This window comes from Nyctereutes procyonoides, unplaced genomic scaffold (assembly GCF_905146905.1).
Source record: "Nyctereutes procyonoides isolate TBG_1078 unplaced genomic scaffold, NYPRO_anot_genome, whole genome shotgun sequence".
Classification (NCBI taxonomy): Eukaryota; Metazoa; Chordata; class Mammalia; order Carnivora; family Canidae; genus Nyctereutes; species Nyctereutes procyonoides.
In genome coordinates, this window is record NW_026575153.1 from 2,999,650 (window position 1) to 3,020,311 (window position 20,662).

At 34.4% G+C, this 20,662-nt stretch overlaps 1 protein-coding gene across 14 annotated transcripts in view; it reads right to left on the minus strand.

Annotated features, from left to right (window-relative positions):
* PDLIM5 (PDZ and LIM domain 5) overlaps window positions 1–20,662 on the minus strand; it is a 212,239-nt gene that overhangs the window by 47,507 nt on the left and 144,070 nt on the right. For 13 of the 14 annotated variants that reach the window (XM_055313243.1, XM_055313244.1, XM_055313245.1 and 10 more), the window contains one exon: window positions 3,073–3,260. In XM_055313243.1, coding sequence (XP_055169218.1) covers window positions 3,073–3,260 — 188 coding nt within the window. Of the gene's footprint in view, window positions 1–3,072; window positions 3,261–6,560; window positions 6,693–7,465; window positions 7,601–9,622; window positions 9,740–20,662 lie in introns of all 14 variants that reach the window. The other variant, XM_055313258.1, reaches the window with a different exon arrangement.

Sequence of the window (20,662 nt, forward strand, 5' to 3'; positions counted from 1 at the left end):
TTCATGATAAAAACTCTCAACAAAGTAGGTTTATAGGGAACATACCTCAACATAATAAAGGCTACATATGACAAACCCACAGCTAATATCATATTCAATGATGAAAAGCTGACAGCTTTTTCCCTAAGATCAAGAACAAGGCAAGAATGTCCACCCTGGTCACTTTGATTCAACACAGTACATAGTCCTCATCACAGCAATTAGACAAGAAAAAAGAGATAAAAGGTATCCAAATAGGTAAGGAAGAAGTAAAACTCACTATTTGTAGATGACATGATAGTATATGTAAAAAACCCTAACGACTCCACCAAAAAGCTCTCATAACTAATAAATTTAGTTAAGTTGCAGTATACAAAATCAATGCACAAAAATCTGTTGCATTTTTATACACTAACAAACTACCAGAAAGAGAAATAAAGAAAATAATCCCATTTACAATTGCACCAAAAATAATAAAATACCTAGGAAAAAACAAAGGAGGTGAAAGACCCATACTCTGAAAAATTATAAAACATTGATGAAAGAAATTGAAGATGGCACAAATAAGTGGAAAGGTATTCCATGCTCATGGATTGGAAGAATATTGTTAAAATATCCCTACTACCCAAAGCAATCACCAGATTCAATGCAATCACTATTAAAATGCCAATAGGGGTCCCTGGGTGGCACAGCGGTTTGGCGCCTGCCTTTGGCCCAGGGTGCGATCCTGGAGACCCGGGATCGAGTCCCACGTCGGGCTCCCGGTGCATGGAGCCTGCTTCTCCCTCCGCCTGTGTCTCTGCCTCTCTCTCTCTGTGACTATCATGAGTAAATAAAAAATTAAAAAAAAAATGCCAATAGCATTTTTCACAAAACTAGAACAAACAATCCTAAAATTTTATGGAACCATAAAAGACCCTGAATAGACAGAGCAATCTTGAGAAAAAAGAACAAAGCTGGAGGTATCACAGTCCCAGATTTCAAACTATACAACAAAGCTACAGTACTTAAAACAGTATGCTACTGGCACAAACACAGAAACATAGATCAATAGAACAGGATACAGAACCCAGAAATAAATCCATGCTTACATGGTCAATTAATCTATGACAAAGAAGGCAAGAACATTCCAATAGGGAAAAAAGATAGTCTCTTCAATAAATGTTCCTGGAAAAACTCGACAATTAAATGCAAAATAATGAAATGGGACCCCTTTCTTACATCACACACAAAAATAAGCTAAAAATGAATTTAAGGCCAGCTTTGAGATCTGAAACCATAATAAAACTCCTTAAAAAACATATGCAGTAATCTATTTGACATTGGCCTTAGTAACTTATTCCTAAATATGTTTTCTCAGGCAAGGAAAACAAAAGCAAAAATAAACTATTGGGACTACTGCAAAATCAAAGAAAGAATTCATTAACAAAATGAAAAGGTAACCTACTGAATGGGAGAAGATACTTGCAAATGATATATCTGGTAAGAGGTTAATATCCAAAATATAAAGAACTTATATTGGTGGTTGCCAGACTAGGAGGTGGCAGGATGGGTGAAATAGGTGAATAGGATTAAGGCAACATCCAAAACCCCCAAATCATCTGATTAAAAAATGGGCAGAGGATCTGAATAAATATTTTTCCAAGGAAGACATATCGATGGCCAACAGAAACATGAAAAGAAGCTCAACATCACTAATTATCAGGCAAATCCAAATCAAAACCACAATGAGATATCACCTTCTACCTGTCAGAATGGCTAAAATTAAAAGACGAAATAATAAGTGTTGGCAAGGATGTGGAGAAAAGGGAACTCTTGTGCACTATTAGTGGGAATTGTAGTGGGAATATAATTTGGTGTAACTGCTGTGGAAAAGAGTATAGAAATTCCTCAAAAACTTAAAATTGGAAATGTAATGGATCTAGTAATTCCACTACTGGGCATTTACCCAAATAAAAAACCCAGAAATACTAATTCAACAAAATATATGCAATCCCTATATTTATTGTAGCATTATTTACAAATAGCTAAGATAGTGAAGCAACCCAATTGTCCACTGACAGATGAATGGATAAAGAAGTTGTGGTATAAATATACAATGGAATATTACCCAGCCATAACAAAGAATGAGATCATTCCTTTGGTGGACAACATGGATGGACCTAGAGGGTATTAGGCTAAGTAAAATAAGTCAGAGAAAGACAAATACCAGATGATTTAATTTATATGTGGAATCTAAAAAACAACAGAGATGAATAAACAAATAAGTAAAACAAACGGAATCGTTAAGTACAGAGAACTAAGTGGTGGTTGCCAGAGGGTAAAGGGCCAGTGGGATGGGTAAAATAGATAAAAGGGATTAAGAGGTATAAACTTCCAGTTATAAAATAAGTAAGTCACAAGGATGAAAAGTACAGCATAGGGAATATATAGTCAATAATATAATAATGTTGTATGGTGACAGATGGCAACTACATTTGATGTGGTGAGCATAGTATAACGTACAGAATTGTTAAAATACTATGTTATAGAGCTGAAACTAATATTTTACGTCAATTATACTTAAATAAAACAAAACAGAATAAATATGTTCTTTCTGGTACTGTAACCTTCTTCCACTTCTGCCTCATAAATTTTCAGAGGATAAGAAGTCAAAGATTCTTTCTTCAGTAATTGATGACAATAAATGCTTCTGTTGTTATTTTGTATATATTACCAAAACTAAAATGTATTTCCAAGGCTAATCTTCCAACAATATAGTTCATTAATAGGACCCCAAGTTTACAATTCACACATGCTTCTTGAATGATCTGGGAAACAAAGAAATTCCCAATTCTTTAATTATGAATAGCAAATGGCAATTGTATCAAACATACACACAGAATGCTTATGAGATACTTCAGAGAAAAATAGCTATAGCTGTTCCTTGCAGATGTTTTTATTTTTTATTTTATTTTTTTCTTGCAGACCTTTTTAAAGCTTACTTAGATGGTTAAGAATGGGTTTCACCAGTGAATTCTATCAAACATCCTTGAAGACATTTTCATAAGTACACTTAAGAAAAACAAAAAGCAAGAGATTGCCTTGGCATACCTGCTTGATTTGGCTGTTGCCAGCTTGGTGACTTGATAACGTTGGGAGATCCTGGGGACTTGAAGGCGGCAGCAGTTGTGAGACCAGCCACCCCTGGTCTGGTGGTGGCTGGGTTCTCCCGCCTCTCAGGCATGCTCCGTGCTGAAGCTACTGATGGCGCCAACTGCTGAGAAGTCTCCTGGGTGTGGCTAGAAAGAAAAAAAGGAAACATTTTTGGTGAAGTGGTAGTAACCTAACTTAGCAATGATCCTCTCTTTCCTCAATCTATTAAATCTCTAAAGGAAAACAAAGATATTAATTAAACAATATTTTTAAAAAAGTAAAACTTGAAAACCACAACTGAGGGACTGTCTTTTTGAAATGAACAAACAAAAACAAAAACAGAAAGGAAAGGAGATTATATTTGTCTAGTACTCTGAAAATTGTCTTTAAAAGGTCTATCATGAGAAATTAGGCTATTGGAACAATGCAGCCAACCCTTTCAAATCATAAGCTAATTTCTTCTTCCTATTCTTGTCTATTTCAATGTTTCAGAAAAATCATTTAAACAACTAATTATTAGAGAATCCCTGATAATCTCTATGAAATGATAGAGATATTTTTTCCCTTACTTTTTCACTTTCTGGTATTTTGTGAACTAAGTTTTCCTGACATCTTACCACTCTTTTCACTCACATACTCTCAGTCACTCATTCATTGAACGAATATTTGAGCAACTACTACATGGTAGACATTGTGCTATGCATTGGCCACATAATGGTTAAGTAAGAGACAACATCCCCAGCTTAATAGAACATCTAGTGTTCTGTGTTCACAGTACAGGAAAACAAGAGACAAGACTGCCATTGTCCTTACTCACTCAGAGTTACTCTACTTGCTTAACAGGAGGCCTTATCTGTGCTGATTCCAGTTTGATTTAGAAGATCACAAAGCTTTTTATTATTACATCCTGTCATTTGTCACATGTTGTCATTTCAAAAAAAATGATTTTAGTTGGCTCAAATAATAAATTCTGCACTTTGAAATGATATAATTACTATAGCAATTTCTCTCAGGTAAAGCATAATAATAATAATTGTTATAACAACAATAAGAATAATACATCCTGCTAACTTTTGAACAGAAATCAAAGTACTGCTTGCTTAAATAATTCCAGGCACAGAAACGCAAGTCCTTCAATAACTGAGACCAACAGCTGGAGGAGTAGATCAGAAAAGACAGGTTACTAATTAATGACCAGTAAAAATAAATGGCCCTTAATAATATACTGGTTAGGCTGAGATTATTTCAATGAAAAGAAATTTCAATTTTTTTCTTAAGATTTTATTTATTTATTCATGGGAGATACACAGAGAGAGGCAGAGACATAGGCAGAGGGAGAAGCAGACTCCCTGTGGGGAGCCCGATGAGGAACTCAATCCCAGGACCCCAGGATCACGACCTGAGCCAAATGCAGATGCTCAATCACTGAGCCACCCAAGTGTCCCCCTAAGCAAAATTCTTTAACTTAGACATTCTGTACCAAAATTCAAAATGCTAAATATAATAAATGGAAAGAAACAAGTTTGGTATTACACTATAATATAATTTTAAAGCTTACTGCAAAACAAAGATCAGAGATAAAATATTTGACATTGTCCCAACTACTCTTTTCGGTACCCTTATCACTTGTGTTTAGCAAGGTCTCCTCAGAAAATAAAGCATCCCTGCTTTCCAGAATGCCAATTCACTTACCCTGTTGAAAATCATTTCCCTTTCCCAAATACCAAAATATATTTAGTTTGGGCCTACTGCTATTAATAAAAATAACAATAATGGCTACTAATATCTATTCTATAAGCAGGTCCATGCATAAGGTCAATCAGTCCACAACAGCATGCATGCTTTTTTTTAAACAAGAAGTTTATTTAAACAACAAAACATTTGATTTGAAGGAAACACTCTCTAGGATTCATTTTTTTTTTCAGAGTAATTTATCTCTACTTAAGACAGACTGCTCTGCATGTAAGGGTTACGTACAAAAATGTAAAATTGTCCCTGGTTTTACAATGATAGATGACAAACATTAAAATTCTCCAATCAAGCAAGGTTTGTGAGAATTTTAATGTTGCTCTTTTTTTATTAAATACTGAGTACAAAATAGCTTACTGGAATATAATAAGAGCGTGCCACTAACAGAGATGGGGTAGTCTCACACAACTAGTATTTTTCTCCATCCTATTTACATTTGTTCCTATCCTATCGCCACTTGATATCCATCAAAACACACCACTGGCCATTTAAAGTTTTTTAAAAAATGAAATAGATACTGGAGAGAAGATGTAAGTATTGCATTAGGTCCTCAAAGAGATTTTTTTCCCAAATGTGGTCAGTAACCTGTCTCTGTATAGACTTTGCTCTGATGATGAAAGATTTCTGCTCAATTAACACTCACAAGTCCACAAATATAAAATGACTTTTTTATAAAATGATTTTGAGTGATTTTTCCTTAGAGAAAAATGTACACTGATCTCTTTTTCTGTTTAAACATTTCCTTTAAAAATTACTCAGAATTATAACTTAAGTATATTGAAAAGTTCCATAACAGTGGATAGAAGATAAACACGTGATCAAGAGATAGTCTATGTCATATCAGGCTTTCACTAATTATAGTCATAGTTATACACTCTGCCATTAATTTTATGTTCCATCAGAAATGATTTTTTTTATCTTTTTTTTAAGATTTCATTTATTTATTCATGAGAGACACAGGGAAAGAGAGACAGAGGTAGAAGGAGAAGCAGGTTCCATGCAGGGAGCCCGATGTGGGACTCAATCCAAGGATCCCAGGATCACGTCGTGAGCTGAAGGCAGACGTTCAACCACTGAGTCACCCAGGCGCCACCAGAAATGACTTTAAACAGTTATTTCATTAAGATTATACCTTTCATGAACAGTTGGGATATTTTTATTTTTATATTATGCCTAATAATTTTTGGCATATTTGTTAACTTTAGGAGAAAAATTAATATTGTTTCAAAATTTCCCACATATGGTGAAAATTAAGTTGTTTGCCCAGGTAAAACCCTCATATTTGAGAACTCTAAGATAGTAGTAGCCAGTCAAAACAAATTATTTTATTATTCGTTTTCGTTTTTCAGAAGGTATAATGGTATGTCTTACTAAATATTTGATTCTTCTAGTATAGCTACCATCCATGCAATGAAACAGTTATACTATAATTTAAGCACTTGCACAATTACTCATAATTTCATATTAAACATCAAGTGTGCTAATAAAAGATATCACAAAGGGTTAAAAGGGGGAGTTAATGATCATATAAAATAACATGCTTGAGTATTAGCATTGCATGGAATTTACAGTTAATTTAAAACTGAACACAAATCCACTCTAGGACTTTCTCATCTGGGTTAATATGGTGGTGAGGTGTCACAGAAAGCAGTATCATTTACAGCAAAACACCACTATGGTATCTGCTCCCACAGTACCTTATTTTTTTAACATGGATAGAGCCAGTTGACTTCCTCGAGGACTGGAGGTACGAAAGAGCTAAAGGCTTGGAAACAGGACTGATGCAAAGTGCATCCAGGAGTAAGTGATATTTATCAGGACTGGAGAGCCTGGTGAGCATTTAGAAAGAGTTTTAAATCGAAAAATCGCATGACCAATAGCAGAAAGTTGTTTTTACAGTCTATGATTTGAAACATTTCCAGAAAGAGACAGAGATAGATGAGACACAGACTTTATAGACAGGCAGGAAGAACAAAGCAGTAGAAAGAGAATAAAAGAAGGTCTGAGTATTCTACTATTTTACTCATTAATGTATAATGACTCATTATTTTACTCATTTAGAATGACTAAATTTTCACCAAAATTGGTCAAGACAATATTTTAGAAAGTATATAAAGCTTTATAAAGACTACCAAAAATTATGTAAAAACAAAATCTCACAAAAATAAAAAGTTATTATTCTTTTTTGGGTAGGGATATAGTTAGACTTTAGATTACCCTCAAATACAATCAGCTTGTGAGAGAAGAAAATACCAATAGGAACTTAAAATATCTACTGATAGTTGATTCTGTTTCAGATATAAAAACTAAAAATGATAAAACCCCAAAACTCAATAAGTACACAACATGCAATAATCCATGTAACCGAGAAGTATCATGGATAAATGGTAGTAATGCAAACAGATGAAAGGATGATTTAAAGGAAAACCAGTAATAAATATTGTGGGATATGTCAACAACTTAGGTAAAATGTCCACAGCACAATCAGGATCTCATATAGATCTGTGACTCTTTCACATGGTTATCCTTGCCTTGAGGGGACTTGTAAGACAGTGAAAAGTGTTGGAATCACACAAGACACACATTGTACGTAAAGTTCTACCTGGTTTTTGCAGCAAGAACAGCAGACACAGTAGCAGCTGCACTGCTAAGAACTGCAGCACTATATCTAGCAGAAGAGAAGGTAGAAAAGTTTCGAAAACCTTCCAAAGAACTTGTCACCACATTTCTTGTGGAGCTGCTTAAATTGATACAAAGGGAAAGAAAAAAAGAGGAAAGGAACAAAAAGCAAAGTGAGAAGAGGTGGCGTAATACAGATAAGATAGTAACCATCTTATATTAATATTTAGACATTATAAAGGTATGATACAGAAGTATAATAAGAGTTCAGGTCGTTTATTTACTGTTGCTAAGATTTCTCTCAGAGATTGAAATTTGATATATAATCCTCCATAAAACTGATTTTTGAGACATAAAGGCTTTTGAATGTATTTAACTTCAGTCTCTAATCCTATTTAAAGTTAAATCAATAACATGCAACACACACATGTGAAGATTGATTTGTCTGCATCTAAGTAGAAAATAAATCTAAACATGAAGTTTGAATTTCTGTAATCAGAGAAAGGAAGGTTATGTCGATTTTTCTAAAAAGACTCCATCTACATAAAGAGCTTTACCTTAGAGATGATATACATCCAGAGCCTGACATTTTAATGAAACTTGTGCTTTCAGGAGAAGCAGGTACAACCAACTGCCTATGCAGAAGCAGCAATACATATTAAAAAGAACAAGAAATAACTTTAAAATATTGAGACTAAATCTATGTGGGGAAGGAAAGCACCTTTAAAATAAACAGCAATTAAACTGACTGTAACTAAAACACCCTCTCTGCTGATATTCTACACTTCTATTTTCAGTTAGCTCTATAAAGACTCAAAAAATGCTCAAAAAATGAAATTCTATTTTCAGAACTCTTAAGACTTAAAATAATAAATATTTTCCTTTGGTCTTTTAGAAAAGGTCAAACACCTGGACAGGAATTAACATTCCATCATTAGGAGTATAAGGATTTTCAAGTTAATTACCAACTTGAATTTGAGAATTTTTTTTTATTAAGTTAAAATAAAGTCTAAAATGTACAGCATGAAACCCAAGTTTCTTCTCATTTATGCATACAAGTTATTAATAAGCATCCTTACCATTCTATGACCATTTTTTTTCATAATTTGTGACGGTGGTCACCTCCAACACAAAGTAATTATGTGCCAAAATCAACCCAGGTTAATGAGAACTCGGATGTCTGAAATTGTGAGTATGAACATAAGTCTTTTCTCCTTCTCAGAAGAATTTGATAAATTGTTATTTCTAGTTCCTTTGGCTATAACTTTACAAACCATTAGAAAGCATATTAAAGAAACAGTGGCAAGCCATTTTTAAAACTCATACAGAAATAAGTATAGTTTTTTTTGCAAACCTAAAATTTAATTGAACTGTATGGCTATGTTTTAATAACCATTGTAAATGGCTAGAAAAGAAAGAATAGGGCTGGAAAGAGAAAAGAAAGATACTATCAGTGGCAGAGCAGGGCAATATGAGTGTCATGCAATATGGAAGAATAAAGTTACCAAGGGATTCAACTTTGGATTCCTCAATTACTCTGCACCTTTCAAGCAATGGCTACTATTTGAGGAAGTAATGGTGAATAATAAATAGAAATTTAAGACTATAAAAAAGTCAGCTAAAAATAAATCAGCTAAATTATCTTTCTCCTATAAAAAGAAAAGGAAACTGTGTGAATTTATTAACTTATATTGTACCACAAATAATAGCATAAAAGGATGTAGCATCAGTGGAGTCCTGCAAAATCTTTTAAGTAACCTGAATATTTTTAGAATACGTGTAGGGACTTGGAATGTATGATCTCTATCACTCCTTTTTTTGGGGTGAATTCTCCAACTCAGTAAAGTAGACTTACAACAAACTCAAGAAAGATGATTTTCCAAATCACAGTGAATAAAGAGAAGGCATGGATTTCCTGACGTTATATTAGAACTCTGAATCTGAACAAAAAGAGAGACAGAAATATATAAAAGCAGTGTAAAGCGGTGTTCCACAGCTGAGTGCCAAAGTTTCTTGTCTACATATTAATGATGTCAGTTCTTAATCTATGATCATTTGTTCCTTTTTAGTCAAACAGTTTTAGTATTTAATTTCACCACTGGCATTACAATTTCGACATACGAAGAAGGAAAAACTCTACCTAGAACACGTAGTTACTTTAGAAAGTATGGCTACTTGGCTACCAAAATGTAAAACCTGAGAAGTTGCAGGTGGGTGAGGTCCACTCTTAGGTAGGTCTTCCAGAGAACTGTCAAACCTAAGTTTTCAGAGGCAAAATAAACAAGGCAAAAGAAATATTAATGAAAAGTACAGACATTTATCATCTATACTCCCTTTTAGGTGTACACTGTTTACTTTTGGGAAATACTCTAGTTTTGGGTTTTTTGTTGTTGTTGTTGTTTTACTTCATAATTACAGTAAGGTTAAAACCAAAACCAATACCCTCACTACCACTAAATATAAGCTATCCCCTCCCCCAATTTTGTAACATGGCTACCTTCATGTGAGGGAAGAAAGGTGGATGAAAATTTCCACATGCATAGTCCAATACAAAGGACTATGTATTTTGCATGCTACAGGAAGTTAGGCTCTAAGAAATTAATTCACCTGTCCAATATCATACACCTAGTAAGAGTCAGATGGAATTTGAGCCTGGTCTGCCTGTGTTATTTCCACTACATAATGCTTTCCAACATCTTGTGGGGCAGCTGTCTGAATAGTGATCTTCCAGAAAGCAACTAAAAATCTCCTTTCAAGTCAGAATGCTGTGTTTGCGGATCTGAAATAATATGGATGTTGTTTATCTTGATGTAAACAAAGTATTTTATCCAGTCCCACAACAAATGTTTACATGCAATTGTGTTGCTTTACTTTTTACTTTGTTTCTCTGATGTCTGTACTATTTTTTTCTTCTGAATGCCAGAATTAAATTTTAGAACTATCACCAGGTGAAAAAATTTGAAAAATTTAGTGTGAGTTTTGAAAGAAGAAAGAACCAAGTATAACACTTTGGGAAGAAAAAGTAAATAGGAGAAATACAAAATTGCCCGCTATTAAAACAAACAAACAAACAAAAAAAAAACTCTGCAGATAAAAATAAATCAGTCATGTTATACTGATTTTCAGAATAGACAATGTAACACTAAGATAAAGAAATAGAAAAGTAGAAGTCATATTCCCATTTCTTATTTAGCACCGATCATACCTTTACCAGAGTATTGGAAAAAAAAAAAGGCAGACAACTTAAGAAAACTGTCATGGTAGAATTAAGATATCTTTAAGAGGTAGAGTAGAAAATGTTAAAAGAATAAGAACTGTAAGTCCTATAACAGGGGTCAGCAAACCCTAACCATCAGGTCAAATTTAGCCCACCATTTGGTTTTGTATGGCCTATGAACTAAGAGCGGTTTTAAATGGTTTTCTTAACAATGAAAAGAAGAATAATATTTCATGACACATGAAAATTATATGAAATTCAAATTTCAGCCATAAAGTTTTAATAACTTTTAAATCAATCTTTTTGGAACACAACCAGGTTTGTTCATTTACACGTCTTATGGCTATTTTCAGACTACACATAGAGATGAGTAGTTGTGACAGGTCTTACGACTCACAAAACCTAACATATTTACTATCTAGATCCTTACAAAAAAAGTTTGCTGACCCCTGTCTTGAGAAAAACCTCTCCACACAGCCACCAGAGTAAACTTTAATACAAATCTGATCTTGTTGTTGAGACTTCCAGCACTGCTTTAAGGACAACTGTGGTCCTGGGTTAGCTACTCTCCAGCTTTTTCTTATGGAACTCTTCTTTCTCTCTAGCTTGCTCAGTACATCTGGTTTTCCATCTCTTCCTGAACAGGCCAAGTTTCTTCCCATCTCAAGACCTCTGCATAGTCTGCTTCTCTCATTTTGTATGACTACATCTCTACCAAACACCTTCATTGGGCTAATTCTAATTCCTAAGTGTCCTTCTGCCCTTGAGGCAGAGACATAGGCAGAGGGAGAAGCAGGCTTCCTACAGAGAGCCCGATGTGGGACTCGATCCCAGGACCCCAGGATCACAACCTGAGCCAAAGGCAGACACTCAACCACTGAGCCACCCTGAGGTGTCCCTGCCTTCAGTTTAAACAGGAGGCCTCCCCAATTCCCCAAATCACCCTAGGCTGCACATATCATATTCTTTCAAAGTACTCTGTACCTTTTCTTCACAGAACTTGTCATTAATGTAATCAAATAGTTTGTGTGGTTAGTTGTTTAAATCTGGACTCCCTCAACTAAATTAGAAGCTCCCGGAGGTCAGGGACCATGACATTTACTGGTACAAATGAGGTGTAACAAAGTGCTTACCATAAAGTGAATAATAAATATTTGTTGGATAGAGGCATGAATGAAACATTGTTTTCAAATACAGAAGTCACTCACAATATACATATATTTCTTAGAAAATATTTGTACCTTCTACAGACTATAGCAATTCAGGTTAAACAGGTTCTATATTACTGCCTAAGCAAGAAGGGACACATCATCAACCTCTAAGAAATTACTAGACCTCCAAAAATACCTTTAAAAATGTCTTTTACAACATATTTATAAATATTCTAGAAAAAAAGAAAATTCAGTTATACAGAATTATTAATGTCTACATACTAAACATATTATGAGGACAGGTAGGAAAAGGGAGTAAGCTGGAGTTCAGTCTTCCAATACCTCTATCCACTATGTTGATTGGAAAAATGAGTGCCACTTGGAAATAAAGTTCACATAACTCATAAAATACCTTCTAAAGCCAGATTTCCACGTTTCCATACAAATGCATTTGGCATGTTTCCCATGTGTTACACACACTGATTACCTATTCCTTTGCTTATTAGCCAACCTCTAAAAATACTAGACTTAAGAAAATTTTAAACTATTTCATTGGATACAGAACAGACATCAATATCTAATCTAATTCTGTAATTCCCTAATAATTATTCCTTTTAGGATTGTAAGAAGCTCTAATTAATAGCACCTCTGCAGCAGCCAAACTTTGTGCTTTCTCTGTTAACTTAAGTGAGTGTTTATTTCTTACCAGAGAAAGGTATGAAGACTTTATCCTTCCCAGATATGTCTGGAGAGTTGAGCTTGCAGCCTTTTGGCCTGCTTTTTCTCAGGAAAAAATGAACAAAGAGCTATTTGTGTATTATCTTTCTCAGCAATTATGTCTTTCTACGCTTTCCAACGGGGATCCATGCTAGCAATCTGTCCAGGCAAAGCAGGTGTGAGGTTGCTCATCTAACAATTTGCCATCCTATAGGAACAGGGAATGGAACTCTCTTTTCTATGCCTCAGGCCTGACAACTGTCAAAAAAAAAAAAAAAAGCAAGATTCTTATGCTGTGGGCTGCATCTCCTGTCCAAAAGATACCAAAAGATCGAGGAGGATGAACACTGGTGGAAAAAACAAAAAACATTGCATTTGACAAAAAGGAAGTTAATGTTAAATCCTAGAATCCTCCCTTTTCCTCTGGGGCCTCAACTGATCTATCTCCTTTGCGTTTTCTACTTCTCCTTCTCCGTTGCGTGCTCTGAGTTCTCATTAAAAAAATACTATAGTATAGTTTCTCTTAAAAAAAAAAACCACCAAAAATATAAAACAAAACAAAAACTGCCTTCCCTTTCTATTTTCCTATCCCCACTAACAGCCAAAGGGAATAATAGTTTTACTCTAGAAATACTGTGCTTCCTCACCTGCCTGTCACTCTTCAGCCAGCTCAAGAGGGCCTCATCTTTCAACTTTGATGAAACCATATTCCTGCTAAAGTCACTAGTGATCTCTTTGCGGCTAAATTCAAGTGATGATTTGCAGTCCTCATTTTCTTTTTATTGTGGTAAAAAACACATATAAAACTTGCCATCTTAACCACTTTTAAGTGTACGGTTTAGTAGTATTAGGTATATTCACTGCTGTGAAATAGACCTCCGAAACTTTCTTATCTTGCAAACCTTAAACTGCACCCATTAAGCAACTCCTCTTTTTCCCCGTTGCCCACTCCCTGGCAACCCCATCCTACTTTCTATTCTATGAATTTTACTTCCTTAATATCTCATATAGGTGGAATCATACTGTTTGTCTTTTTGAGTACATCCCTCATTTTACTTAGTATAAGACCTAACTGACCACTCCTTTTCTCCCGTCTTCTATGCCTTAATTCTACACACTTGTGCGTTTTTAGCACCATTTTACTGGCTATTCCTGATTGCGGGATGTGGAAGTTCTCCATTAGTAACACAATTTCAAAATGCTAATCTGGCTTATCCATATTGAGATTATATGTAAACTATGTAAATTTGTCACAAAGGCTAATCTTTAAAATAAGTGCGAATGAATGCAGAAACGTTCTTTGGCAGCAAAAAAAACCTTCAAATTTCCAACTAAAAATTTCATTGCCTCCTCACTTTCTTTATAAATATCACAAAATAACCAAGGAGAGTGACTTATTATATCCCCACATGGCAATGAGAGGAGAAATTCAATATATTAAAATATGTATTTTATATCAGGTAAAGGAGTAAAATGACAATTGTCCTTTGAATTTTCTCTCTTCCACAAAGCAAATATTCACAGAATAATACTGCTAAGCAGAAAATTGAATATACGAGGATCACGCCTGCATTCTGTGCTTTCAGGGTTCACTGGCAAAGCTATTCATTTTAGTCAAGGAGACCACTAGTTTGGAAAACTGAGTATCTTCCACTGGCTTCTTGACAATAAAAATGGTGAGTGTATTCACCTGTAACTGAGATTTCCCTTCTGGAAAATTAAATCAACTAAACTTCAGCTGGAAATTTCTGGCACTCTTAGTCACAAGCTAAATTTATTAATTGATTTCATTAGCCTTTGTCTCGCAGCAACCTAAAAAGATTATTTAAGCCTGCTAATAATTCTACATTATGGATGGCACTTTATAGAGAACTTAAATTTTAGCAAGTAGGGGCATCCTTGCTTTTGTACACATGGGGAAGCTTATTAAGTAAATGACCAAACATGAAAATACCACCCAAAATTATATTTACTTTTTGTGAGAGCAAAGATAAAAGACTGACTCATTATTTTTCTTGGTGGTTTCCACTTTACTAAAGGAAAAGAGAGAAAGAATAAGAGAGATCTCTGATGCAAATGGAACTTATTACTTGTGTTAGGGGAAGAGTCTGCTCTTTATCAATATATATATAGTCTATTTTATTTACACCTTTCACATTCTGCCTTAACTCTTACATATTTCTCTACTGTTGCTTTCTCTAATGGACTATTATTGAATAATCCCGTCTTAGTATTATATGAACTCCTTAGTTAGGTTAATTCTACAGTACTCCTTGATCTTTTCAGAGAAAATTTTCTTTTTAAAAAATTTATTTGAGACAGAGAAAGAGAGAAGGAGATAGAGAGAAAGAGCATGAGTGCACACAAGTGGGAAGGGGTGGGTGCAAAAGGAGAGGGAGAAGCAAATTCCCTGCTGAGCTGGGAGCCCAACGAGGGGCTTGATCCCAGGACCCTGAGATCATGATCTGAGCTGAAGGCAGATGCGTGTGTAACCAAATGAGCCTCTAGAGAAATTTTTCTATACGATCTGAAGATAAGATTGAGCATATAAAATATCTATTCTAAAAACCCAATATAATATAAAGATTTTAAAAGTAACACCAATTTTAAAATAATTTGGAACAATCCCCTGATAAAAGCCTACATCCCTCAGTAACAATAAGGTACTAATCACTAATCGTAGCCCCTCTCACTCTGCATCATCAACTTCTTGATAGTTCCCATTATTGATTTCAAATAGCTAGAAACAGCTTCCTCTATGGGGCAGAAACCTGCCATTTTGTAGCATTAATGTACTCCTAACATATAAAAAATTATAAATGATAAAGGTATTAGTAGATTCAGAATAAAAAAGATGTAACATTTAATAAGCAACACTGCATCAATCTGCTACCTGTTTGAAAATACACATGAATCTGACTGAATGCCTACTAGGCAACAGCCACACACTGTGAGTCCTTGGAGAAGTAAGGGGTCTTGAGAATTCCACCAAGGCATCTTATGCTCCACTGAGCATGCTACCAACATTAGGGAACAAAAGTGAAGGGTCACACACTCTCTAGCTAAATCTTCTGGATCACACATTATCCTGAGTTCTCCTATTCAACTGCTGCATTTACTCATTCAATCAATGATGACATCTGGATTCCACTTCATGCCAAGCATCCTCACATATTCTACTGTCCACTTTAATTTCCTGCCTCTGTGGAGCTTACATTCTAGTGCCCAAGTTCCTCTAACAGATCATGAGGATCAAACTAATCATACTCTCCATACATTTACCTGCCATAATCAGAAGTGCAAACCCTTTGGGTCATCCATCAACTCCTGGATTCTTGTTTCTTTAGTGTTTTATATATCTCCTAATCTGATCAATTACCCATCCTTCTCAGCCTGCATAAATCTTGTTAGTCTATTGTATCTTCTATTGTTCTGCATCTTCTGTGCAGTCCCTTCACAAAGAAGTTCCTTTTCTCTCATACCTTGTACATTTATACACTTGGAAACAGAGATAATGTCTTCCTCAATATTGCTTCTAACATCAGTCATCTTAGATCATTCAAAATCCCAAATCCCTCAAGGCTCATTCCTCAGGTTATACTACTATACACTTATCTCTTTTTCTTCCCTTTACCTCACCCACTATTTGCACTTCAGGCCCCAAGTCACTGTCTTCCTCTTCACCCACATTCCAACAGTTGTTCTTGATGACTTCAGTGTTGTCATGTTGAATCACTGAATAATCTAACTGCTAAATTCTTTGACTTCTTCACTTCAATGATAATTCCTCCAAGGCTAAAAAGTTTCAGGCCTGGAACATCTCAGCCATGCACTCCAGAATTCATAACTTTTCTTGTTCATCAGTACCTCTAAAATCTGGATGTTAAGCATCTCCTAACCCTCTACATCTTGGTTCTAATAACTTTTTGCTGAACTGACCTTTACCAATTTGACTGACTCTTACCAACTGAATTAACTCCTACCAAATTCATGGATTCTTAGCAGTATTTCCTTATCCATCAACCCCTACCCCTCAATATTTCTAGACTCCTGTCAGCAGTTCCTCTAAAACAAACCCATCTAATTAAGTACCTCCTTGGCCTAACTTCCTATCATCTCTTGCCTAAACTAAGGGAATACACATAACTAATCTCCTGTGTTATTTCTCCCCCACAATCAATTTTACATAATATTCAGATAGATCTTTAAATATATATATCAGATGTTACTCTCATGATTAAAATCCTGTATTGGGCTTTCTAATTAATTGGGATAAGAATCTAAATCTCTTAACACAACTTACAAAGCAAAAAATGATCTGGCTCCTAACTACTTCACATAATCTTTTATCACTCTCTTCTTCATTTACTATGCTTCAGTCATAGTGGATTCTTTCAGTTCGTTAAACATAGCAAGGTGAATCCTATCTCAGGACCTTTGCACTTGCTATTCCCTCTGCCTAGAGAGCCTATCTTCTGCGTAATTGCATAGTTAACTCCTTCAGGTCATTCATGTTACAGCTCAAATATCTTCTTTTCCCCTAACTGATGTCTAATGACTTCATTCCTCCCCTCCCCTCATTATACTTATATTGGCCTATATTATTTCTTTATAGAATAACCTCATAGCATAAAACTATATTATTTGCTTTTTTATTGAATGTCTGCTCCACTAGACTGTAAATCCATGACAGAAACCTGCCTCTGTTATAAAGCAAGCATCAACAATATCTACAACAGTGAGTAGCACGTTGTACTTCATAAGCACTTTCTGGATTTATTTATTATATGCATATACAATAAACATGAGCAGGGATCACTAAAACCTGGAGACTAAGGGAGAATGGGGAAAAAGAAAACATAGCTGTGGATTTCGGTTAAGGAACTACTATCCTCTGTTACCAGCTGAAATCAATTACTCATATAAATGCCTCTGACCCAGACAGCGTAACTGTTCTATGATTTTTGAGTTGATTTTCTTGGGATTACCTACATAATTGTCAGATATTAATGCCAAGGATTAATTACAATATGCTAGGTGAGATTTTACAAGTTTAGAATCAAACTATTGCTTGCCTTATAATTTCAAGAGTCATATGACATGGCTAACTTATATTGTCTTACTTTTTTCTAAAATCTCTAATTTTTTTATATTTATTTTTGCTAACTTTATCCACCACTACCACCAAATATGTCCCAGAAGAGTATAATTATTTGACCCAAACTACACATAACCATATTAATTTTTTTTCCTTTTCCCTACTACATTTGGCCTATTTTTCTAGACTCTTAATATATGTTTGAAGGATGTTCTGCTTATGGAACATATATACCATACCGCCCCACTTCAGGAAAGCCACAAATTTAGGAAGCAAACTATAGAAGTCCTCATCCAAGTCACTAATTGATCCTTTAAAACAATATCCTTTGGTTAAATTCAACTTATTATGAATCTAAAAATTTGATAATCATAACCTTATTTCATTATTAAATTCAATGGGATATTAAGAGTCTTTCTTTGATGACTTATTAAAATTAACATTTCCCCCAATTTACCAAAAACGTGTTAAGCTGGGTGTGATTTGTTTCTTGAGAACTTACTCCTAGGTCTTGGCAATTCTGTTCTTTTCTCACCAGGCAAGGCTTTAAAAATACCTTCTAGATTCTTTTCCAGGTAACCTTAAGTTCAAACTAGTTTACAGTTTAGAAGTTTTTTTTCTTCTTTGAAAAACAGTACTAGGTTTACCTATTCCAAGTCTTCTATTTTCTTTGTCATTCTCCAGGATTTTTTTTTTAAATGCATATAGTGTTACTTACCAAATCTCATCTGTAAGTTCTCTAAATACTTGGGTTACAAATCATTGAGGAAAAGAAGACTACTGAGAGCTCATCTAGGATCCCTTTCTATCTGGGACTTTAATTTCCTCCAGAATGTAAACCATCCAAAACTTCTTCAGTATTTATCTCTGGGTTCCGGTAACTTTTGTTTGCTTGTTTATACCTTTTGACAATGAGCATATGGACTATGAAAGTCAATTTTTGCATATTACAAAAACTGATTTTTATTTTTAAAAAATACTTATACGCAGTTTTCCTAGATTAATTTGGGCAAAGTAAACAAGTATTTCCATAGTTGACCACAGTAATGAACAATTTGTGTGAAAATACAGAGAGTAGATAGGAATTATGTTTCTTGCTTCAATGATTTTAAAGTACTATTCTCACAAGGAACTGAAATGTAGTAATTACTTATGATCAATAGATGGCGATCTTTACATTATACAGTGGTCACCAAACCAGTATTTGCATAGGACACTATACTCCGCCAGCAGAAAATGAAAATAAATTACAAATGTTGCGTATTTTCAATAGACAAAAACCAGTGCTTGGTTACATACCCATTTTTTTGACTTACGGACTTTTTTCTAGGTTGATGCACATACTTTGCAGTAATGATGGTGTCAGCTAAGAGATTCTATCTGGATGTTATTTTTATTTTTTAAAATTAGACTCTGTTGTGAAAGCCTTTCTGTCATGTATTTCTGAGCAAATTCCCTTCTTTTTACATTTCATAAAAATATTGGGAATATGAAACTGAGCAATGATTCCTGATTTCTTTGCATAGCTTATGAAGAATAATAGTTTTAGGTAATTTATTAAAATGGCACATGTCTTTAAAAGGATAAACAAGAGTCTAGCATATTTGAAAAATAGCAATTGAAAGAAGACATGGCTCAGGTCAGCAAACTGTTTCTTCATTAAACTATTTTATGTGGGTTACAGGAACATCTGTGAATAAACTAAAATATTTTAAAAACTTGCTATAAAAAGAGTATGTTTAGAAATATTTATGAAATTTCTGCTTTCTAAATTTTCAATGAATGCACAAAGTTGATAGGTTTCTATTCAAGAAATATCTTAATATCTGTTTTGACAACCTTCAGCTAGAAACTATGTGGACATTACTTAGTGCCATGAGACAGCTTACACATAGAGAACTTTTTCCCCCTACTTACTCTTATAGTTTTGTGTAATGTAACTGGTGACTAGAGTTTGAACTATTTTCCTGCCAAAGGGAGAGGCAGTTACTCCTCCCTTCAGGAGCATTTTAAGTCTTTGAAAATTAGAAATCCATATCATACATTATTCTTAACCGTAATATATGAAAAATCAGAACCTACCATTACTTGAACAAGAGAGAAAAAAGACTGATAAAACTGTGTTTTGATCATGATAATCTTATATATTTTTTTGCTAACTAAAATGCTTTTTACTTATTCATATGGACCTATATAAGTGTGAAAATTTTAAAACTGCTTATTAAATAAATATTTTACTATGTAGTAGAAAATGAAATGGTGAGATCAAGAAATCACCTTTTAACTTAAGATAAATTGTATGGTGCCTGACACAATGACGTATTTTAGGTATATAGGTGCTTTTTTTTTTTTTTTAAGTTATCTTTCAATGAAATTTCCTATAGCCTCCCATAATTCTCTACTCTGGTAAATCACATACTATTATGAGCTTTTTCATTATTAATATGTGTTAAGAATGTAGCTATTGCTTCTTTTCAGTAAAATATTGTAGACTAGACTCTTCAAACTTTTTCATTTCCTTAGGAATGATAAAATTATTTCCATTGGTTTTTCTTTTTTTTTTAAAGATTTTATTTATTCATTTGTGAGAGACACACAGGGAGAGGCAAAGACATAGGCAGGGGGAGAAGCAGGCTCCCTGTGGGGAACCTGATGCAGTACTGGGTCCCAGGACCCCAGGATCATGCCCTGAGCCTAAGGCAGACACTCAATCACTAAGGGACCCAGGCATCCTTCTACTGGTTTTTCTAATCAAAGATCTAAGCATTTCATATACCCATTTCTAAAATTAGTCAGGTATTGTATTATCACAGGAGTCACTGAGCTATTCATGTTGAACAGATCAAAAACACAAAGGAAGATGGATTAAGAAACAAATTTTTCATTTAATTTGAAGAAGTGTCTTCCACAACCATTTAACAAGCAGATAACACCAGGAAGAAAGCATCACCACTTTTGCCAATTAGGTTGCCAAAGCACAACAATTCTCCTTTAAAG